A 19,209-nucleotide genomic window follows, 5' to 3' on the forward strand; every position below is an offset into this window, starting at 1 on the left:
CCCCTGTGATGAGCATGCTCATTTCTTTGATTGGGTATAATGTCCTGTGGGGGTCGGGGGGGGACTTGAGCTCAGCGTTTGCAATAATTATAATGTGGAGCTCGTTCGTACCTTCTTTGCTGTTACATTACTTTACAGTTCTTGATTAACAGTCAGACATTGTGTCATTAAAACCATAACAAAAGACGGAGTTTGGTGCAGATGCAGGATTTCTGCTCCGCGCTGCCCCTTATGGTTGTACAGAGAATTACATTTAAAGTATTTAGCACTTTTTTTCCGATTTAACAGAGATCTTCATCAGACATTGTCCAATTTTGATGAAGAGCTCCGTTAGATCGAAACGTTGCACAATTGTTAGGAGCTTTAATACACGTGTGTCTTTTTGTCTGATTCTAAGAGTCTCTGTAATCAGACGTGGACTTACTGCGAAGGCTGCTGTTACTATTTGCCTCTCTGTCGCTCTCGTTTCCAAGCCCTTTGGTTCCTTCTGAAGATGTAAATCTTTAAAAACACAAATATAAAGACTCAGTCATTTTTAGCGCTCAAACGGGAGGAAAAGGTGCTTTTGTTGGGGACTATTTTCATCAGCGGATGAATCCACATTTGGTGCTGTAGCGAGTATTTGTGTCCGCAGGACGGTGTGTGTGGGATTGAATCAAAGTGCAGCAGTGAGGCTCATTGACGTGTGCTTTTGTGTCTTTCCTCTGAGTTCTGAGACTTTCCCCTTTTTTGAAAGTTCCACATTAAACTGAAGTCTTCTCCCTCCGAACGCAGGTACGAGTCATGTTTCTGATCTGGATTTTCATGCTATCTGCTGTTCCAAACGGTGAGTTCCCTTTTACTTTCCCAAAAAACACACAAATGTACCTGTACACATGTTACTTCCTGTCCCACTGGATAGCTAATGGCCGCTGTGGAAGCATAACGCTCACCATCTGGTTCCCAGCCTGGTTAACACTGTTAGCAATATTAGTAGCGTTAGCTGGGCTGCTAGCCAATTAGCCAATGTGTGCCTGTGACGTCAGAGGTGCAGACCATCCCGGCCCAGAAGGTCGTGTGTAACACCAAAGTGAGCAATAATCTCTGTGTCCGCCCTGTGATCAAGACCACCATGGTCCACACAACCACCAAATTTCATGTCAATGGAGCCAGGAGTTTTCTTCAAATCCTGCTGACAGACGAACGAGCAGACGAAGACGAGAACACTCCTGGGTGGAGGTAGCTCCTGGGTGGAGGTAGCTCCTGGGTGGAGGTAGCTCCTGGGTGGGGGTGGAGGTAGCTCCTGGGTGGAGGTAGCTCCTGGGTGGAGGTAACTCCTGGGTGGGGGTGGAGGTAGCTCCTAGGTGGAGGTAACTCCTGGGTGGAGGTAGCTCCTGGGTGGAGGTAGCTCCTGGGTGGGGGTGGAGGTAGCTCCTGGGTGGAGGTAGCTCCTGGGTGGGGGTGGAGGTAACTCCTGGGTGGAGGTAGCTCCTGGGTGGAGGTAGCTCCTGGGTGGAGGTAGATTTGTGTATCCGCCCCGTGATTCAGATCCGCTGCTAAATGTTAAGGATTCTTCCTCGGCACACGCTTAACCTTTTCACCACGTTTCATGAAAATGGAGAAAGTAGTTTTTCTGTAATCCTAATATATAGATTAGGATTAGGATATTAGGATTATATTATTAACTAATATATATGTTCTGCCAGAGGAAAGTGGAGCAGCTCCTGTATATCAAGCTTCATGTGTTTCCTGTGCTGATGCGTTAAATGTTAATCAATCACTATTATAATAATGACTCATCTTTGTCTTCAGCGCTGTGTGCCAGCGTCTTGTGCCCGGAGGCGGGTGACCAGGACACCGATCACATGACTGGTGAGGATGAAACCTTCTGTAGTGAGCAGTATGACACACGAGGCTCATAGCTCTGCTTAATGTTCATGAATCAGCTCATCTGAGTCCGACTCGCTGGTTCACTGAGTTCAAACGCTCCGTCACGCAGCGTTGCATGAGAGAAACAAAAGCACCAGAGAGCAGTGCACCTCTCAGTAAAGTGACATCAGGATAAATGAGTTTGTTTGTATGCGTTAACAGTAAACATGACGGATGCTCGGTGTGTGAAGAATTTAAAGTAGTTTGCAGAATTAAAACTAAACGAGTAAGTACCTCGTGTATGTCCAGAGTGAACTACATAAATGCTCAGCAGGAGAAAAGGTTTGTGAGCTGACGCTGCTCTGCACCTCGCTGTGTGTTAATACTCAGTTTTGCACTAGTAACTAAATATTAGCAGATTCTAGATTAGAGGTTCGGGGGTAGCTGCTAACAGCAGACACTTCTTCCTTCTGTGGATCCAACATGGAGACCCCTCCCTGACTTCAACATTTTACATTTAAATCTGCTTCCATATGTGAAGCAAGTGAATCCTATAAACTTCATGTAATTGGAAACACGGTAACGTCTATGAGGACGGCAGCAGGTCGGTATCCACGACAACAGTCCAGCTGTTTTAACGCCACCTGACTTTTCTGATGTTGACATGAAGGTCGACCGCTTCACAAGCTGTGATGTTCTTGGACGCCTGTCGTCCAATCATCTCCATGGGTTCACCTGGCATGTGGAGAAGCTTCTGAGGTTATTGCAACCTGCAGGATTATCTATGATTAAATCGCTCTGCTGCTGCCACATGTAGGAAATGGAGTTTTTCTTCCAGCCTCTGCGTGTTTGTCTCATTGCGTCTCTTCTTCCTGTCTCTTGGTGCAGATTGTCTCGGCCTGCGCTTCACCTGGCTCCACTCGCTCCTCGATAATTTCCCTTCGTTGCTGAGTTTTGCTCTGAAGCTGCGCTGTGCGACGGGGCTTTGTCCACGCGACCTGGAAGATTATGGCTGCTCCTGCAGATATGTGTCCGCTGGAAACCCCGTGGATCCTCTGGACACGTGAGTAAGACTCTAATCTCAACAGGAGTTTAAAATACAGCATGGTGGCTTAATTGAATTCAGAGGCTGCAGGCGGGCGTGTGCAAAGTGCCGGCTGGAGAGGAAGGTTTCAAATCATTGGAGAGTCGCTGGTTCTGTTAAACACGAGATATTTATATAAACATACATATTTTTGTCCCCACACGACCCCTGAGCTGGTGAATGTTCAGCCGCCACACTGTGTGCATGTGGCCGTTTAGATTATATCAACAGTAGATCAACATCTACTCTCAAGATGAAACGTTGGTTCATATCTGAAGACCAAGCGGAGAACAGAGTTCATCCTGCCGTGCAGAATACAATGTTTCTGGTTGTTCGGCCGTCAAAGCGCTGTGTGATGAGGCTGTTAGTGTGTGTGCGCAGATGTTTGTGCTTCCACCACCTCTGGGGGTCTTCAGGGGTCACAGGCTGTAAACTGTGAGAACCTACATTCTGCCCCTAAATGATCCGTCGTTTCTTCTGCTGCAGCTGCTGTGAGAATCACAGGCTGTGTTATCAGGACGCTGCCCCCTGCAGGCAGCCGCTGCCCCCCCTCCCCATCAACTTCACCTGTTCAGCAGCAAACAGCAGCTGTGGTAAGACTTACAGTTACACTCAAACATCTTGTATCTGTACAGTAAGAAGTATGACTTTACAGAGAATCCACTGGGAGTCTGCAACCTCATGGTGGTGGCAGCACAGCTTCAGGAAGTAGCTGCACCCGGCCAAGAAATAGTCCGGCCCAATACAACCATAAAACCACAAGTTGTTGTTTTTACACTTCGTTTTTTTTCTCCAGATTTTAAGCTTTTTATTGTTTTTTAAATTTTATTTAGTGAAGCGAGACATTACAGGTGAGACGAGACGTGACAGGATTAACCAAACAAACAACACATGAGTTGCTTTAAAGATGCTGGTGGGTGGACAGCCAGGCTAGCTGTTTCCACCGTTTCCAGTCTTTGTGCTAAGCTAAGCTAACCAGCTGCTGTAGCTTCATATTCAACAAGAGAGTCACAACCTTCGCATCACGTCCAGAAAGAACAATAGTTACTCCATGTGTAGATTTGATTGCACACCAAGACGTCCTGCATGTCTTTTCTTTCCCCTGAGACTCTGGTGACGGGTGTGAGCGGACGTTTTGTGAATGTGACCGCGCTGCCATCACCTGCATGACTCAGAGCTCCTACAACTCGACCCTGAGAGGCGTCGCCGAGGCGTCCTGCTCGCCTACAGATCACACAGGTAACGTCCTGCGAGGAGAACCAGGAGGCCGCAGCCTGGAAAACACATTTAACAAAAGAATACTGTCACTGCAGGCGAAGCTGAGCTAAGAGAATATCTGTTTAAACACAATGAATTGTTGCATTATAGATTACTAGTAAGGAGAATATGATGGTTAAACAAGTTTATATCAAAATACTACAAAATCATAAATATTTAGCAATTTCAAATCTTATAACATGATGCAAAATTATTATTACTTGATACATAAAAAATAATATTAATAACAATAACTTTATATATATAGCATATATAAAAAGAAGAAAAATTACAAAGTGATTTACAATAAAAACATGATAAAAATAGAACTTTAAAATAATTTTAAAACTTGGAACAAATACTCTTAAGATTGGCCTCCGTATTTAAATATTAAAAAAGTATAATAAAATGAGTCTGAGCCGTGTGTGGAAGGATTAAAAGAGGAGTGTGTGTTTCAGACGCTGCTCTGAGTGATGTCAGCACACCTGACCTGAAACTGATCGAATGATGTCGAGTCAGGCAGCTTAAAGGACACGGCCACCAAAATATGTCCGCGTCAGCTTTCTCCAGACAGTGCGTCAGTGGGATCGCAGGGAGTGATTGATTGGGCAGGAGCGCAGAAGGCTGAGTCACACCTCTTGTGTCTCTCGGCCAATTAAAACAATGACCTCTTGACGTTTAATCCTGCAGCTTCCTGCCCACGCACAGCGGGAGACAAGGGAAGGCGAGTTTCTTTGATGTGTCTCTCAGTCTGAGCAGGACGAGTTTATTAAAGTGCAGAAGCCGACTTCAGAGGGAAAGCTGTGTAAAGCTGCTGTCGGCCCGGCTGACACTAAATATTTTACAGTTTGAACTTGAGATCAACTTAAACTTCGCTCTTTTTGATTATTTCATGCACTGATGAAAAGCAAGTGTGACGTGCATCATATGTACCTCTGTAAAGGCCAGAGCCTTTTGAAGCTTTTGAATGCCATCTTGGTTTTTTGGAACCAGAAGTGACTCCAGAGGGTAAAGCTGAGTACAACCCAACGCTGAAAAAGAACTGAAAACACACAGCGAACGTGGTAATGACCTGTCAATCACAGGTAGCCCCGCCCTAAAGCAGACACTGCTCTATTTTACTCTAAATGTTTCCATCAGTTACTAAATGAACATCATGTGATGAAGAAGACTTAAAACTACAGACTGAGACATAAACTCATCAGGAAAACGTTACTGAGGAAATAAATCAAGAGAGAAGAAGAAACATTTTCTCATAGACTTCTATAGACCAGAGGAGTCTCCTGCTGGATGTTACAGAGGAGTCTCCTGCTGGATGTTACAGAGGAGTCTCCTCCTGCTGGATGTTACAGAGGAGTCTCCTCCTGCTGGATGTTACAGAGGAGTCTCCTCCTGCTGGATGTTACAGAGGAGTCTCCTCCTGCTGGATGTTACAGAGGAGTCTCCTCCTGCTGGATGTTACAGAGGAGTCTCCTCCCGCTGGATGTTACAGAGGAGTCTCCTCCCGCTGGATGTTACAGAGGAGTCTCCTCCCGCTGGATGTTACAGAGGAGTCTCCTCCCGCTGGATGTTACAGAGGAGTCTCCTGCTGTTGGATGTTACAGAGGAGTCTCCTCCTGCTGGATGTTACAGAGGAGTCTCCTCCTCCTGGATGTTACAGAGGAGTCTCCTGCCGCTGGATGTTACAGAGGAGTCTCCTCCTGCTGGATGTTACAGAGGTGTCTCCTCCTCCTGGATGTTACAGAGGAGTCTCCTGCTGCTGGATGTTACAGAGGAGTCTCCTCCTGCTGGATGTTACAGAGGTGTCTCCTCCTGCTGGATGTTACAGAGGAGTCTCCTCCTGCTGGATGTTACAGAGGAGTCTCCTGCTGGATGTTACAGAGGAGTCTCCTGCTGGATGTTACAGAGGAGTCTCCTCCTGCTGGATGTTACAGAGGAGTCTCCTCCTGCTGGATGTTACAGAGGAGTCTCCTCCTGCTGGATGTTACAGAGGAGTCTCCTGCTGGATGTTACAGAGGAGTCTCCTCCTGCTGGATGTTACAGAGGAGTCTCCTCCTGCTGGATGTTACAGAGGAGTCTCCTGCTGGATGTTACAGAGGAGTCTCCTGCTGCTGGATGTTACAGATGAGTCTCCTCCTGCTGGATGTTACAGAGGAGTCTCCTCCTGCTGGATGTTACAGAGGAGTCTCCTCCTGCTGGATGTTACAGAGGAGTCTCCTGCTGCTGGATGTTACAGAGGAGTCTCCTGCTGGATGTTACAGAGGAGTCTCCTGCTGCTGGATGTTACAGAGGAGTCTCCTGCTGGATGTTACAGAGGAGTCTCCTCCTGCTGGATGTTACAGAGGAGTCTCCTGCTGGATGTTACAGAGGAGTCTCCTCCTGCGGGATGTTACAGAGGAGTCTCCTGCTGGATGTTACAGAGGAGTCTCCTCCTGCGGGATGTTACAGAGGAGTCTCCTGCTGGATGTTACAGAGGAGTCTCCTCCTGCGGGATGTTACAGAGGAGTCTCCTGCTGCTGGATGTTACAGAGGAGTCTCCTGCTGGATGTTACAGAGGAGTCTCCTCCTGCTGGATGTTACAGAGGAGTCTCCTCCTGCTGGATGTTACAGAGGAGTCTCCTGCTGGATGTTACAGAGGAGTCTCCTGCTGGATGTTACAGAGGAGTCTCCTCCTGCTGGATGTTACAGAGGAGTCTCCTGCTGGATGTTACAGAGGAGTCTCCTCCTGCGGGATGTTACAGAGGAGTCTCCTCCTGCGGGATGTTACAGAGGAGTCTCCTGCTGGATGTTACAGAGGAGTCTCCTCCTGCTGGATGTTACAGAGGAGTCTCCTGCTGGATGTTACAGAGGAGTCTCCTCCTGCGGGATGTTACAGAGGAGTCTCCTGCTGGATGTTACAGAGGAGTCTCCTCCTGCTGGATGTTACAGAGGAGTCTCCTCCTGCTGGATGTTACAGAGGAGTCTCCTCCTGCTGGATGTTACAGAGGAGTCTCCTGCTGCTGGATGTTACAGAGGAGTCTCCTCCTGCTGGATGTTACAGAGGAGTCTCCTCCTGCTGGATGTTACAGAGGAGTCTCCTCCTGCTGGATGTTACAGAGGAGTCTCCTCCTGCTGGATGTTACAGAGGAGTCTCCTGCTGGATGTTACAGAGGAGTCTCCTCCTGCTGGATGTTACAGAGGAGTCTCCTCCTGCTGGATGTTACAGAGGAGTCTCCTCCTGCTGGAGTCTCCTGCTGGATGTTACAGAGGAGTCTCCTCCTGCTGGATGTTACAGAGGAGTCTCCTCCTGCTGGATGTTACAGAGGAGTCTCCTCCTGCTGGATGTTACAGAGGAGTCTCCTCCTGCTGGATGTTACAGAGGAGTCTCCTGCTGCTGGATGTTACAGAGGAGTCTCCTGCTGGATGTTACAGAGGAGTCTCCTGCTGCTGGATGTTACAGATGAGTCTCCTCCTGCTGGATGTTACAGAGGAGTCTCCTCCTGCTGGATGTTACAGAGGAGTCTCCTCCTGCTGGATGTTACAGAGGAGTCTCCTGCTGCTGGATGTTACAGAGGAGTCTCCTGCTGGATGTTACAGAGGAGTCTCCTCCTGCTGGATGTTACAGATGAGTCTCCTCCTGCTGGATGTTACAGAGGAGTCTCCTGCTGGATGTTACAGATGAGTCTCCTCCTGCTGGATGTTACAGAGGAGTCTCCTGCTGGATGTTACAGAGGAGTCTCCTGCTGGATGTTACAGAGGAGTCTCCTCCTGCGGGATGTTACAGAGGAGTCTCCTGCTGGATGTTACAGAGGAGTCTCCTCCTGCGGGATGTTACAGAGGAGTCTCCTCCTGCGGGATGTTACAGAGGAGTCTCCTGCTGGATGTTACAGAGGAGTCTCCTCCTGCTGGATGTTACAGAGGAGTCTCCTGCTGGATGTTACAGAGGAGTCTCCTCCTGCGGGATGTTACAGAGGAGTCTCCTGCTGGATGTTACAGAGGAGTCTCCTCCTGCTGGATGTTACAGAGGAGTCTCCTGCTGGATGTTACAGAGGAGTCTCCTGCTGGATGTTACAGAGGAGTCTCCTCCTGCTGGATGTTACAGAGGAGTCTCCTGCTGGATGTTACAGAGGAGTCTCCTGCTGGATGTTACAGAGGAGTCTCCTCCTGCTGGATGTTACAGAGGAGTCTCCTGCTGGATGTTACAGAGGAGTCTCCTCCTGCTGGATGTTACAGAGGAGTCTCCTCCTGCTGGATGTTACAGAGGAGTCTCCTGCTGGATGTTACAGAGGAGTCTCCTCCTGCTGGATGTTACAGAGGAGTCTCCTGCTGGATGTTACAGAGGAGTCTCCTCCTGCTGGATGTTACAGAGGAGTCTCCTCCTGCTGGATGTTACAGAGGAGTCTCCTCCTGCTGGAGTCTCCTGCTGGATGTTACAGAGGAGTCTCCTCCTGCTGGATGTTACAGAGGAGTCTCCTCCTGCTGGATGTTACAGAGGAGTCTCCTCCTGCTGGATGTTACAGAGGAGTCTCCTCCTGCTGGATGTTACAGAGGAGTCTCCTGCTGCTGGATGTTACAGAGGAGTCTCCTGCTGGATGTTACAGAGGAGTCTCCTGCTGCTGGATGTTACAGATGAGTCTCCTCCTGCTGGATGTTACAGAGGAGTCTCCTCCTGCTGGATGTTACAGAGGAGTCTCCTCCTGCTGGATGTTACAGAGGAGTCTCCTGCTGCTGGATGTTACAGAGGAGTCTCCTGCTGGATGTTACAGAGGAGTCTCCTCCTGCTGGATGTTACAGATGAGTCTCCTCCTGCTGGATGTTACAGAGGAGTCTCCTGCTGGATGTTACAGATGAGTCTCCTCCTGCTGGATGTTACAGAGGAGTCTCCTGCTGGATGTTACAGAGGAGTCTCCTGCTGGATGTTACAGAGGAGTCTCCTGCTGGATGTTACAGAGGAGTCTCCTCCTGCGGGATGTTACAGAGGAGTCTCCTCCTGCGGGATGTTACAGAGGAGTCTCCTGCTGGATGTTACAGAGGAGTCTCCTCCTGCTGGATGTTACAGAGGAGTCTCCTGCTGGATGTTACAGAGGAGTCTCCTCCTGCGGGATGTTACAGAGGAGTCTCCTGCTGGATGTTACAGAGGAGTCTCCTCCTGCTGGATGTTACAGAGGAGTCTCCTGCTGGATGTTACAGAGGAGTCTCCTGCTGGATGTTACAGAGGAGTCTCCTCCTGCTGGATGTTACAGAGGAGTCTCCTGCTGGATGTTACAGAGGAGTCTCCTCCTGCTGGATGTTACAGAGGAGTCTCCTGCTGGATGTTACAGAGGAGTCTCCTCCTGCTGGATGTTACAGAGGAGTCTCCTCCTGCTGGATGTTACAGAGGAGTCTCCTGCTGGATGTTACAGAGGAGTCTCCTCCTGCTGGATGTTACAGAGGAGTCTCCTGCTGGATGTTACAGAGGAGTCTCCTCCTGCTGGATGTTACAGAGGAGTCTCCTCCTACTGGATGTTACAGAGGAGTCTCCTGCTGCTGGATGTTACAGAGGAGTCTCCTCCTGCTGGATGTTACAGAGGAGTCTCCTGCTGCTGGATGTTACAGAGGAGTCTCCTCCTGCTGGATGTTACAGAGGAGTCTCCTGCTGGATGTTACAGAGGAGTCTCCTGCTGGATGTTACAGAGACTGCAGCTTTAAGGATCTTCTATATTGTCTTCACTTTTCAGACTCAGTCAGACTTTGAAGATCCAATCAGAGCATGTTGTCACCAGTTGGAGACACGCAGCATTATCAGACTTCAGTCACTCGTTAAAAGAGATTTAAAAGGCAATGAGACGACAACATTTCACATGTTTGTATTTTTGACTTTGTGTTTGTGTCTCTCACACAGCAGAGACCTTTAGAAACTAAATATAGTTGTATCCTCTCAAGGAAACAATAGAAATACAGCCTCCTGCACACAGTCGTCATGTAATAATGCATTATGTGACGGCTGTATATGAACTGACGGAGTCTTTATGTAGAGAGAACTGAACTCGTCCTTCTCCTCTCCAGATGTTCTCTCAACAGTAAACGTCTCTGTGAGCTTCTCCAACTCTTCCTTCCTGTCAGCAGGTAAACTGTGTTTGTGACGTTTGTGTAAAATTTAGTTTAGTGCTAAAAAAAAACTATTCCACTAAAAGGAAATGAAACAAGTTCTAATGTTTTTAGTTTGTTTGTTCTGAGACTTCATGTCCTGAATTGATTCACATTAAATCCAGAATCACTGAGATGAATTAATAATGAAAAGTCTGAATGCAGGTTGTGGTTCAGCCCTGACTCTCTGAAAGTGTCAGACTATGTTTATAAGTTGTTGTTACAGTAAATAGTTTCTGACATGTCTGCATTTGTGGAACTTTCAAATACTTAACATGAAAAAACAAAGAATTTAGTTTATAAATATATGTTTGTGTGGCGACTCGTCTCTAAAGAACTATTACCATTTATATCTGTGAAGTCCTATCGTCAGCCTTCTTCTCCAGAATGAGTTTCATAAATCTTAAACTGGAAGAAAAGATGCATCAAAAGTTTTAAAAGAGATTAAAGGGATTAAATCTGAATCGTCTTGGATTCGACTGAGTTGTGTCTGATCAGCAGAGATGGACCCGTTACTGAACCGGAGCTACACTGCGGGGGACGGAGACCTCTTCAGCCCCCCGCCGGGCACGCCCCCCCCGCTGACGCCTGCAGGTAAGCTCTCTAACTGGCCTGCAGGTCCCAGGTGTAACACATGTATACACACACACACACACACACACACACACACACACACACACACACACACACACACACACACACACACACACACACACACACACACACACACACACACACACAGGTCATCCTCGCCCCTGTCAGTAGAGATGAACAACTCAAAATGTGTTTGTGTGTTAATTGTTTGTCATTTCAGAGGAGTTTAATAAAACAGGTGCAGAGGAGGCAGAAAGGGAAGAGACCACGCACACAAGTCTCCTCTTGAATGGTAAAACATTTACATCCTCTCGCCTCCTGTGCTCGTACGCTTCCTTCCTGTGCTCGTACGCTTCCTTCCTCTGCTCGTACGCTTCCTTCCTCTGCTCGTACGCTTCCTTCCTCTGCTCGTACGCTTCCTTCCTGTGCTCGTACGCTTCCTTCCTGTGCTCGTACGCTTCCTTCCTCTGCTCGTACGCTTCCTTCCTCTGCTCGTACGCTTCCTTCCTGTGCTCGTACGCTTCCTTCCTGTGCTCGTACGCTTCCTTCCTCTGCTCGTACGCTTCGTTCCTCTGCTCGTACGCTTCCTTCCTGTGCTCGTAGGCTTCCTTCCTGTGCTCGTACGCTTCCTTCCTGTGCTCGTACGCTTCCTTCCTGTGCTCGTACGCTTCGTTCCTCTGCTCGTACGCTTCCTTCCTGTGCTCGTACGCTTCGTTCCTCTGCTCGTACGCTTCCTTCCTGTGCTCGTACGCTTCCTTCCTGTGCTCGTACGCTTCCTTCCTCTGCTCGTACGCTTCCTTCCTGTGCATGTACGTTTCCTTCCTGTACTCGTAGGCTTCCTTCCTCTGCTCGTACGCTTCCTTCCTGTGCTCGTACGCTTCCTTCCTGTGCTCGTACGCTTCCTTTCCTTCCTGTGCTCCTTCATGAAGAACTTCTCCGGCAAACTTGTGTTTCTTCCAAGCTGCTCATAATTACATTTGGCTCGAGCGAACCATCCTGCTGCTTCCAGAACAGCAGAAATAATTCCCCCCCGCTGTTGTTCTCCGGCTGCTCGATGACTCACTGCTCCAGGTTTGAAGGAGTCAGTGACAGGAAGACTTTTCTATATAAAGAAGAACAGTTGGTGAAGTTTTATTTAACTTGCATGACGTGATGGTGTCACATGATTCACTCGATGTTCAAGTAAAACAAACGTTCCTGAATGCTTCCTGTCTGCTGGCTCTGAACAAACAGGAAGTGATGCATTTGGAATAAACCGAAACATTTTGAAGAAAAGAAAATTGACTGTTTAGAAAAATGTACCTTAATCGAGAAAATACAATTAATGTCCTGCAGCTTGTTCTGCACGTCTGTTGTGTTTAAAGTTTGTGTGCACAGTCACTAATATTATCATATGAGACTCGTGCTGCTGCTGCTGCTGCTGCTGCTGCTGCTGCTGCTGCGGAGGAGGAGGAGGAGGAGGAGGAGGAGGAGGAGGAGGAGGAGGAGGAGGAGGAGGAGGAGGATTGTTTGTGTGATCCAGAAGTCCCCATGTATTGAGAGGAGGATGTAACGTGTCATGTGACTTTATAACATCGTCTCTGACACATTAAACTCTGTTCTGTTGCAGACTCAGTTCTGCTCGTGGACAGACAGACGCTGAGCTTTGGAGCTGGCAACACGGCGACGTCTTCAACACAAACCTCACGCGCTGACGCCCCACCTTCCCATCGGACTACAACTGCTCTTAGGACTACAACTCCCAGAGAGCCGACTGGTCTGCATGAGTCCTCTGAGGAAGATGGTCCGTAACGTTTCTCGTACTTTTTTACGAAGCAGATGTTTCCTGTTGGCTGTTTTTAAATAAAAAACCTTTAGAAAAAGTACATTTATTACAATCATGTGCAGATGTGTGTTTCTGGTTCGTGTTGAACGTTTGACATCGATTGTGAGGAATTATTTATTATATCTGACATCTGCAGGTTCGCTCAGCGTCACAACTTCAGCACCACAAATCAGATCATCTGAGGAAGAGGAGGAGGAGGAAGAGGGAACTTCAGATGAGCGTTGTCAGTTCCTCCTTTTGTATCACAGAATCTTCTAATATCAAAATGTTTACATGTCGTCTCACCCTCCTCTCCTGCTGTCTCACACACTCCTGCTGTCTCACCCTCCTCTCCTGCTGTCTCACACACTCCTGTCGTCTCACCCTCCTCTCCTGCTGTCTCACCCTCCTCTCCTGCTGTCTCTCCCTCCTCTCCTGCTGTCTCACACACTCCTGCTGTCTCACCCTCCTCTCCTGCTGTCTCACCCTCCTCTCCTGCTGTCTCACACACTCCTGTCGTCTCACCCTCCTCTCCTGCTGTCTCACCCTCCTCTCCTGCTGTCTCTCCCTCCTCTCCTGCTGTCTCACACACTCCTGCTGTCTCACCCTCCTCTCCTGTCGTCTCACCCTCCTCTCCTGCTGTCTCACACACTCCTGCTGTCTCACCCTCCTCTCCTGTCGTCTCACCCTCCTCTCCTGCTGTCTCACCCTCCTGTCCTGCTGTCTCTCCCTCCTCTCCTGCTGTCTCACACACTCCTGCTGTCTCACCCTCCTCTCCTGTCGTCTCACCCTCCTCTCCTGCTGTCTCACACACTCCTGTCGTCTCACCCTCCTCTCCTGCTGTCTCACCCTCCTCTCCTGCTGTCTCACACACTCCTGCTGTCTCACCCTCCTCTCCTGCTGTCTCACACACTCCTGCTGTCTCACACACTCCTGCTGTCTCACCCTCCTCTCCTGCTGTCTCACACACCCCCGCTGTCTCACACACCCCCGCTGTCTCACCCTCCTCTCCTGCTGTCTCACACACACCTGCTGTCTCACCCTCCTCTCCTGCTGTCTCACCCTCCTCTCCTGCTGTCTCACACACCCCTGCTGTCTCACCCTCCTCTCCTGCTGTCTCACACACCCCTGCTGTCTCACCCTCCTCTCCTGCTGTCTCACCCTCCTCTCCTGCTGTCTCACCCTCCTCTCCTGCTGTCTCACACACCCCTGCTGTCTCACCCTCCTCTCCTGCTGTCTCACACACACCTGCTGTCTCACCCTCCTCTCCTGCTGTCTCACCCTCCTCTCCTGCTGTCTCACACACCCCTGCTGTCTCACCCTCCTCTCCTGCTGTCTCACACACTCCTGCTGTCTCACACACTCCTGCTGTCTCACCCTCCTCTCCTGCTGTCTCACACACACCTGCTGGTCCTCTCACCCCCCTGAGATGAGGTGAGACAGCTCCGGGCCCACAGCAGCACTTCACCAGGAAAAGTCTTTACAAATGAATTAGCATCTCATTAACACATTTGGGGCGAGTGGAATTCATTAACTGCTGGAACCATCTTGGAAATGTGCAGAGTGTCAGAATCCCTTTAATCTGCAGATTCATCCGACGAGACTCGGGGCAGAAACGTTCATGAACTGCTCGACTTTATTCTGCTCAACATGAACTCTGAGAGGAAACACATTCGCAACAGCTACATTACATAACGCCTCAACCTAACTACATGCAGGAGATGCACAGAGTTCTGTGTGTTGACAGGATTCAGTGATTTATGGAGTGATACAAAGACAGATCCAGAATCTGTACAAACCTTTGACATGTGAACAACATGAAACACTCTGAACCTGCTTCATCCAGACTTCTCTTTACATCTGGACATGGAGCAGATTACACACATTTAATGAGATGATGCTCATGTGCTTATTTAAACTGTACATCAACCTTACAGTAATCCCGGTTCAATCCAAATTTAACAGAATTTCCAGAAAATAAGACTCGACTACTGTTACATATTTAATACTGAACATTGATTTCTAACCTTCGTGCTGCAGCAACGCAACAATCCACAGGAGGCCGAGTGACCTCCGCCAAACCAAGATCAGAGATCAGCACCTCCACCCAGACCCCGGCAGGAACCTCACACACGACGGCTGAATCTGAAGAGCGGCGGCAGGAGAAGTCTGAAACCGCAGAGGAAGCTCCGTGTGATGAAGAGGAGCGGGCAGACAGCTCGTTGGAGACAGATGGTAGAGTTTGTGGTTAAAGTGCCGTTTCTCTTTTCTTCCCCATCAAGAACCTTCGGCCTCTTCCCACGTCGGCGACTCACCAGGTTAAAGGAAATCTAAATAAAATTGATAAATTAAGCAGCTTTCTCTCTCTAAATGGGTATAGAAGTTAAATTAAGTAATCCAATACCTCTAACGAGCAGCCGGAGGAAACAGCAGCACATAATGGACGTTAAGAAGAAAAGCGCATTTTCAGAGCAGAAACATCCAGAGCGGCTCGCACATCATAGAGCGGCTCATACACACACCACAGAACTTCTCCTGCAGAACATGTCAGAACATGCTGTTTCCAGCCTCTCGTTTATGCACATTATAGCATTTTTATTTCAAAGATCAACAGATAAATCAAAAACAGGATCAATAATCTTAAGAGCTGAATCATTTCACTTCTAATCACAACGTGTTCAAAGCCCTGATGCAGCAGGACGGCAGCGGTCATATGTTGTGTGTTAGCACACGAGCTGACAGCCTGCTCTCTGACCGAGGGAACACAAAGCAGAGGCTGACTTCACATGTCTGGTGGCAGCAGGGACCCTGATGAGTCCCACAGCAGATGGGATGCACAGATGGGTCACACATTAAAGGCAGAACCTGAATAACTGCAGACGCTTCAGCACAAGAGCTCACTGAAGGATCAGGAGTCATGTTTGGAAGCAGCGCTCTCGCTCATAACGAGAAGGAATATGCAGCAGGGATCAGACCATAGCATTTAAGTGATTTCGTCCCATGCCAAACATTGTGCATCGAGTAAAATGTTTCTACTTAAAAAGGAAAACGTCCTCCTGCAGAACTGTAATCGACATTTTAAGATCCCAACGCTCTGCATTGTGGGTCATTTCCCCTCTTAAGTTCGCAATTGTGCAAACAGAGCTCGAACACTTTGTGAGTTCAGTGCGACTCTGCAGGATTCACTGTAACATCATTCACAGAAACACCTCAGACATATTTCTACTCTTTGCTTGAGGCAGAGTGGAGGGACACTCAGCCAGCTCTGGAGAGCCCCTTCAGGTCTCAGCCCTCAGGGGGCCGCCTCTCCTCTCCTCTGCTTCACAGGGGGAACCTGTGAGCACTGCAGGGGACGTGAGACACGCAGAACTGCTCCACTTGTGGAGCTCAAAGCACTAAAACAAATACATTTGAAGAACTCAACAGCAAAGTCTCTCTCCAGAAGTCATGACCCGCTGAAGATCATCCAGACTTTGTTTGACTTTGTATTTACTGCACACTGTGTCGCTGTGCAGGAGGAAGCGTAAAGCTGACGTTATGTGTCCAAAGGATCATGTCCATACTTTCCATCGGTAGCCTGTGAAAGCAGCTGCGCAATGCATTCTGGTAGCACCTTCGAGACGTGGGGCGTCACGTTGGCCGCTATCATTTGCATAACGTTGAGTTCTAAGATATTTTATGCAAATCAGAGGCTTCCAGCGTGACTCGCTGTTGCACGGCCATTAAGTGTCCAACACCGTCCCTGTGGACACGTCCCGCTACAGCTCAGCTGGAGAGGACGCCGTTAATGTTGACGTCGTCCGTGAGTAGATGCGTGCTCCCTTTGGGTGTAGTTCGGTAGAAATCAAATAGTTCCTGCATGAAACTGCTCACAACCAGCTCTGTGGATGACCTCCAGTAACCGGGTCAGATTCCTGGAGAGACACATTTAAATATATTTATTTTCCGCTTTGAGCTCCAAAAGCCGAGCACCATCTAGTTCCATTACACTGTTAACTCCGTTAACAGCATGAGATGATGATGTTCAGCTGAGGGTCAGATGTTCCTAACTGCACTTTGTCTGCTGACAGACTGGCAGGCGTCTCAGAAGAGGACGGTGCCGTTCTTCGCCTGGTCCCTGCTGGAGTCTGTCGGGTTGACTGACATACAACTACAACCGGACAGCAAAGGTAAAGAGTGGAACTCCACTTCTTCTCTAAATGTCAGCTTAAGCTGAGTTCCCACCTGACTTACACTGTTTAAATAAACTCCCAACTATCTCCAAAGAATGCAGCCGCTCCTTCAGGCTGTACGGCAGCGATGGGCGAGTCCGACGGGAGATGCCGGCGCTGGGCGAGATGCTGCACTGCCTGACGGGACGATGCCCACACGAGTACGAGATGTACGGCTGCTACTGCGGACAGGAGGGCGGGGGTCACCCTCAGGACCAGCTGGACAGGTGAGGAGGGATGGGACAGCTGATGCACGGCTCAGTGTCAGCAACACACACTAAGAGCTCATGTAGAACATCAGATTTAAATGTATATTTATTATGTTGAATAACTTATACAGTGAAGAGCAAAAGAAACAAAACAATCGTCCTGCAGCGAATATAAATATAAACATCTGATTCGTCTGTGCTGTGTGAAGCGTTCTTCGTCACCTGCTGCTCTTCATCATCAGGTGTTGCTTCTTCCATCACTGCTGCCTGAAGCAGATCAGCACGTTGGGCTGCAGGTCCGACAGGAAGCTCCACGCTCAGCTGTCCTGTGAGGGGGGGGGACCACGATGTGAGTACAGCACAATGTTCTGCTCTCATGTTACCGTCTTGATGCAGTTTCACCTGCAACAAGTGTTGAAGCTCATGTGAACAAGCTTTGAGGTGCAGTTCCTCGTGTGGCCACCAGTTGTTTAAACTCACCTCAGGCTAGAAGAAACATCCAACCTGAATGTTTCGTTCCTCTGATCATGAACACTTTTTGTACGTCGCTTTGGACAAAAGAGTCAGACAATACTAAGAGTTATATTTACAAGAAGTCAGTTCTCAGCGTGTGTTGGCTGGTTATATTAAGTATATTAGAATATCTCAGAAGTATGCAGCTACATAAACACAGAACACGTTTGGAGAACGTTCATCTCCATCTCCTGGAACAATATTCTTTCTATTTATTCCCGCTTCAGTTTACGTCTATAACCCTGAAGACGACTCCAGTGGAGTCAAACACAAGCATGACCTGTCATGATCTCCTCAGGTCAGGGTGTCAGCGTGTGTGACAAGCTGCAGTGTGTGTGTGATAAGACCACTGCAGAGTGTATGGCGGCGGCCCACTTTAACCACAGCCTGCCGCTGCAGCGGTGCCGCGGCCCCGGACCCCCCTGCCGCCGGGCAAGCAGACCCCCCAAACCACAGCTTTCTTCTCAGTCCAGCGAGGAGAGCGAGGAGGACGTGGACATCAGCGAGGACACTGCTCCACCACGCAGAGTCCAGAACAGGTGGTTATAAAATATCTTTGTTCATCAGTTACCGTACGGATAAAATACATTTGTTAAAAATGATCCAACATTTCACAATAAAACTAACTTTGAACCGGATCCGTTTGTAAAAGTAATATTTGTATATTCAGTGGTGGAAAGTAACTAAATACATTTACTCACGTATTGTAATATTGTGCGTTTAGTTACTAAAGATACAAAATATAATCAAATAATAAATGTTTTATTATTGGGGCAGAATAAAGTCATTAAATGAGCTCCACATTCACCTGCTGCAACATGAAAGTGATTATAATATAACATAATATATATATTCTGAAATGAGTTCTTCTACTTGTAACAGAGTATTTCTATCTACAGAGTACTTCTTCTACCTCTGCTAGTAACAAATAACCAAATCAATAAATGGTTGCTGATTTAGATCGGACAGCGTTTGTGTCGCAGTTCAAGTTAAGAACAAGTTTCTTGGTTGTAGGTTTTTAAAGTTTTTTCAAAATAAAAGCATCTGGAAATTCCATAAAACACGTCGACATGAAATATCAGTTTTATTATTCTTTGTCTGCAGTGACGAGAGCTCCGACCTGAAGCACGAAGAGAAGAAGAAGAATCCTCCGGCTGGATCGTCCAGCAGCTCCACGCATCCTCCTCTTCCTCCTGATCCTTCTCCTTCTCCTCTTCCTCCGTCCAATGAGGAGAGCAGAGCGCCACAGACACACAGCGGGGTTCAAACCCACAACCACAGGCCGAGTGCAGGGCAGAGCCACGGGGCCCGACCAGCAGGGGCCGGGGGGGAAGAGGAAGAGGAGGAAGAGGAGGGAGGAGAAGAAGAGGAGAAAAACTAGAATGTTTTGCTTTGGGGGAAAATTGTTAGAAGATTATGGTCAGATAATTCTGTTCCCAATAACATTAGTTGTAAATTATAGAAATAAATCAAATGTTTACTTTGATTTTCATGTTTTCTTTGCAGATTTGTGAACAAGAAGTGGATTTAATTCTGTTGCATCGTCCTTCAAAATAAAAGAGAAATAAAGACTTCACAGCTCAC

General features: G+C 48.2%; 1 protein-coding gene across 1 annotated transcript; it reads left to right on the forward strand.

Annotated features, from left to right (window-relative positions):
- The first annotated feature begins 2,573 nt into the window (after window positions 1-2,573).
- On the forward strand, window positions 2,574-19,208 carry oc90 (otoconin 90). Its single transcript, XM_029453251.1, has 15 exons — window positions 2,574-2,577; window positions 2,737-2,911; window positions 3,419-3,525; window positions 4,040-4,171; window positions 10,214-10,273; window positions 10,796-10,888; window positions 11,109-11,180; window positions 12,498-12,671; window positions 12,850-12,936; window positions 14,733-14,927; window positions 16,763-16,861; window positions 16,959-17,130; window positions 17,355-17,461; window positions 17,924-18,164; window positions 18,730-19,208. Exons 1-15 carry the CDS (start codon window positions 2,574-2,576, stop codon window positions 19,004-19,006), a joined length of 1,995 nt encoding a protein of 664 aa, XP_029309111.1. The 3' UTR covers window positions 19,007-19,208.
- Window position 19,209: the final 1 nt, after the last annotated feature.

Source organism: Cottoperca gobio, chromosome 17 (genome assembly GCF_900634415.1).
Source record: "Cottoperca gobio chromosome 17, fCotGob3.1, whole genome shotgun sequence".
NCBI lineage: Eukaryota > Metazoa > Chordata > Actinopteri > Perciformes > Bovichtidae > Cottoperca > Cottoperca gobio.

Coding starts and splice junctions, on each gene's coding strand:
- oc90 (XM_029453251.1), top strand. Junction 3,526..4,039: donor AGCAGCAAACAGCAGCTGTG/GTAAGACTTACA, acceptor CTTTCCCCTGAG/ACTCTGGTGACGGGTGTGAG. Junction 10,274..10,795: donor CTCTTCCTTCCTGTCAGCAG/GTAAACTGTGTT, acceptor TCTGATCAGCAG/AGATGGACCCGTTACTGAAC.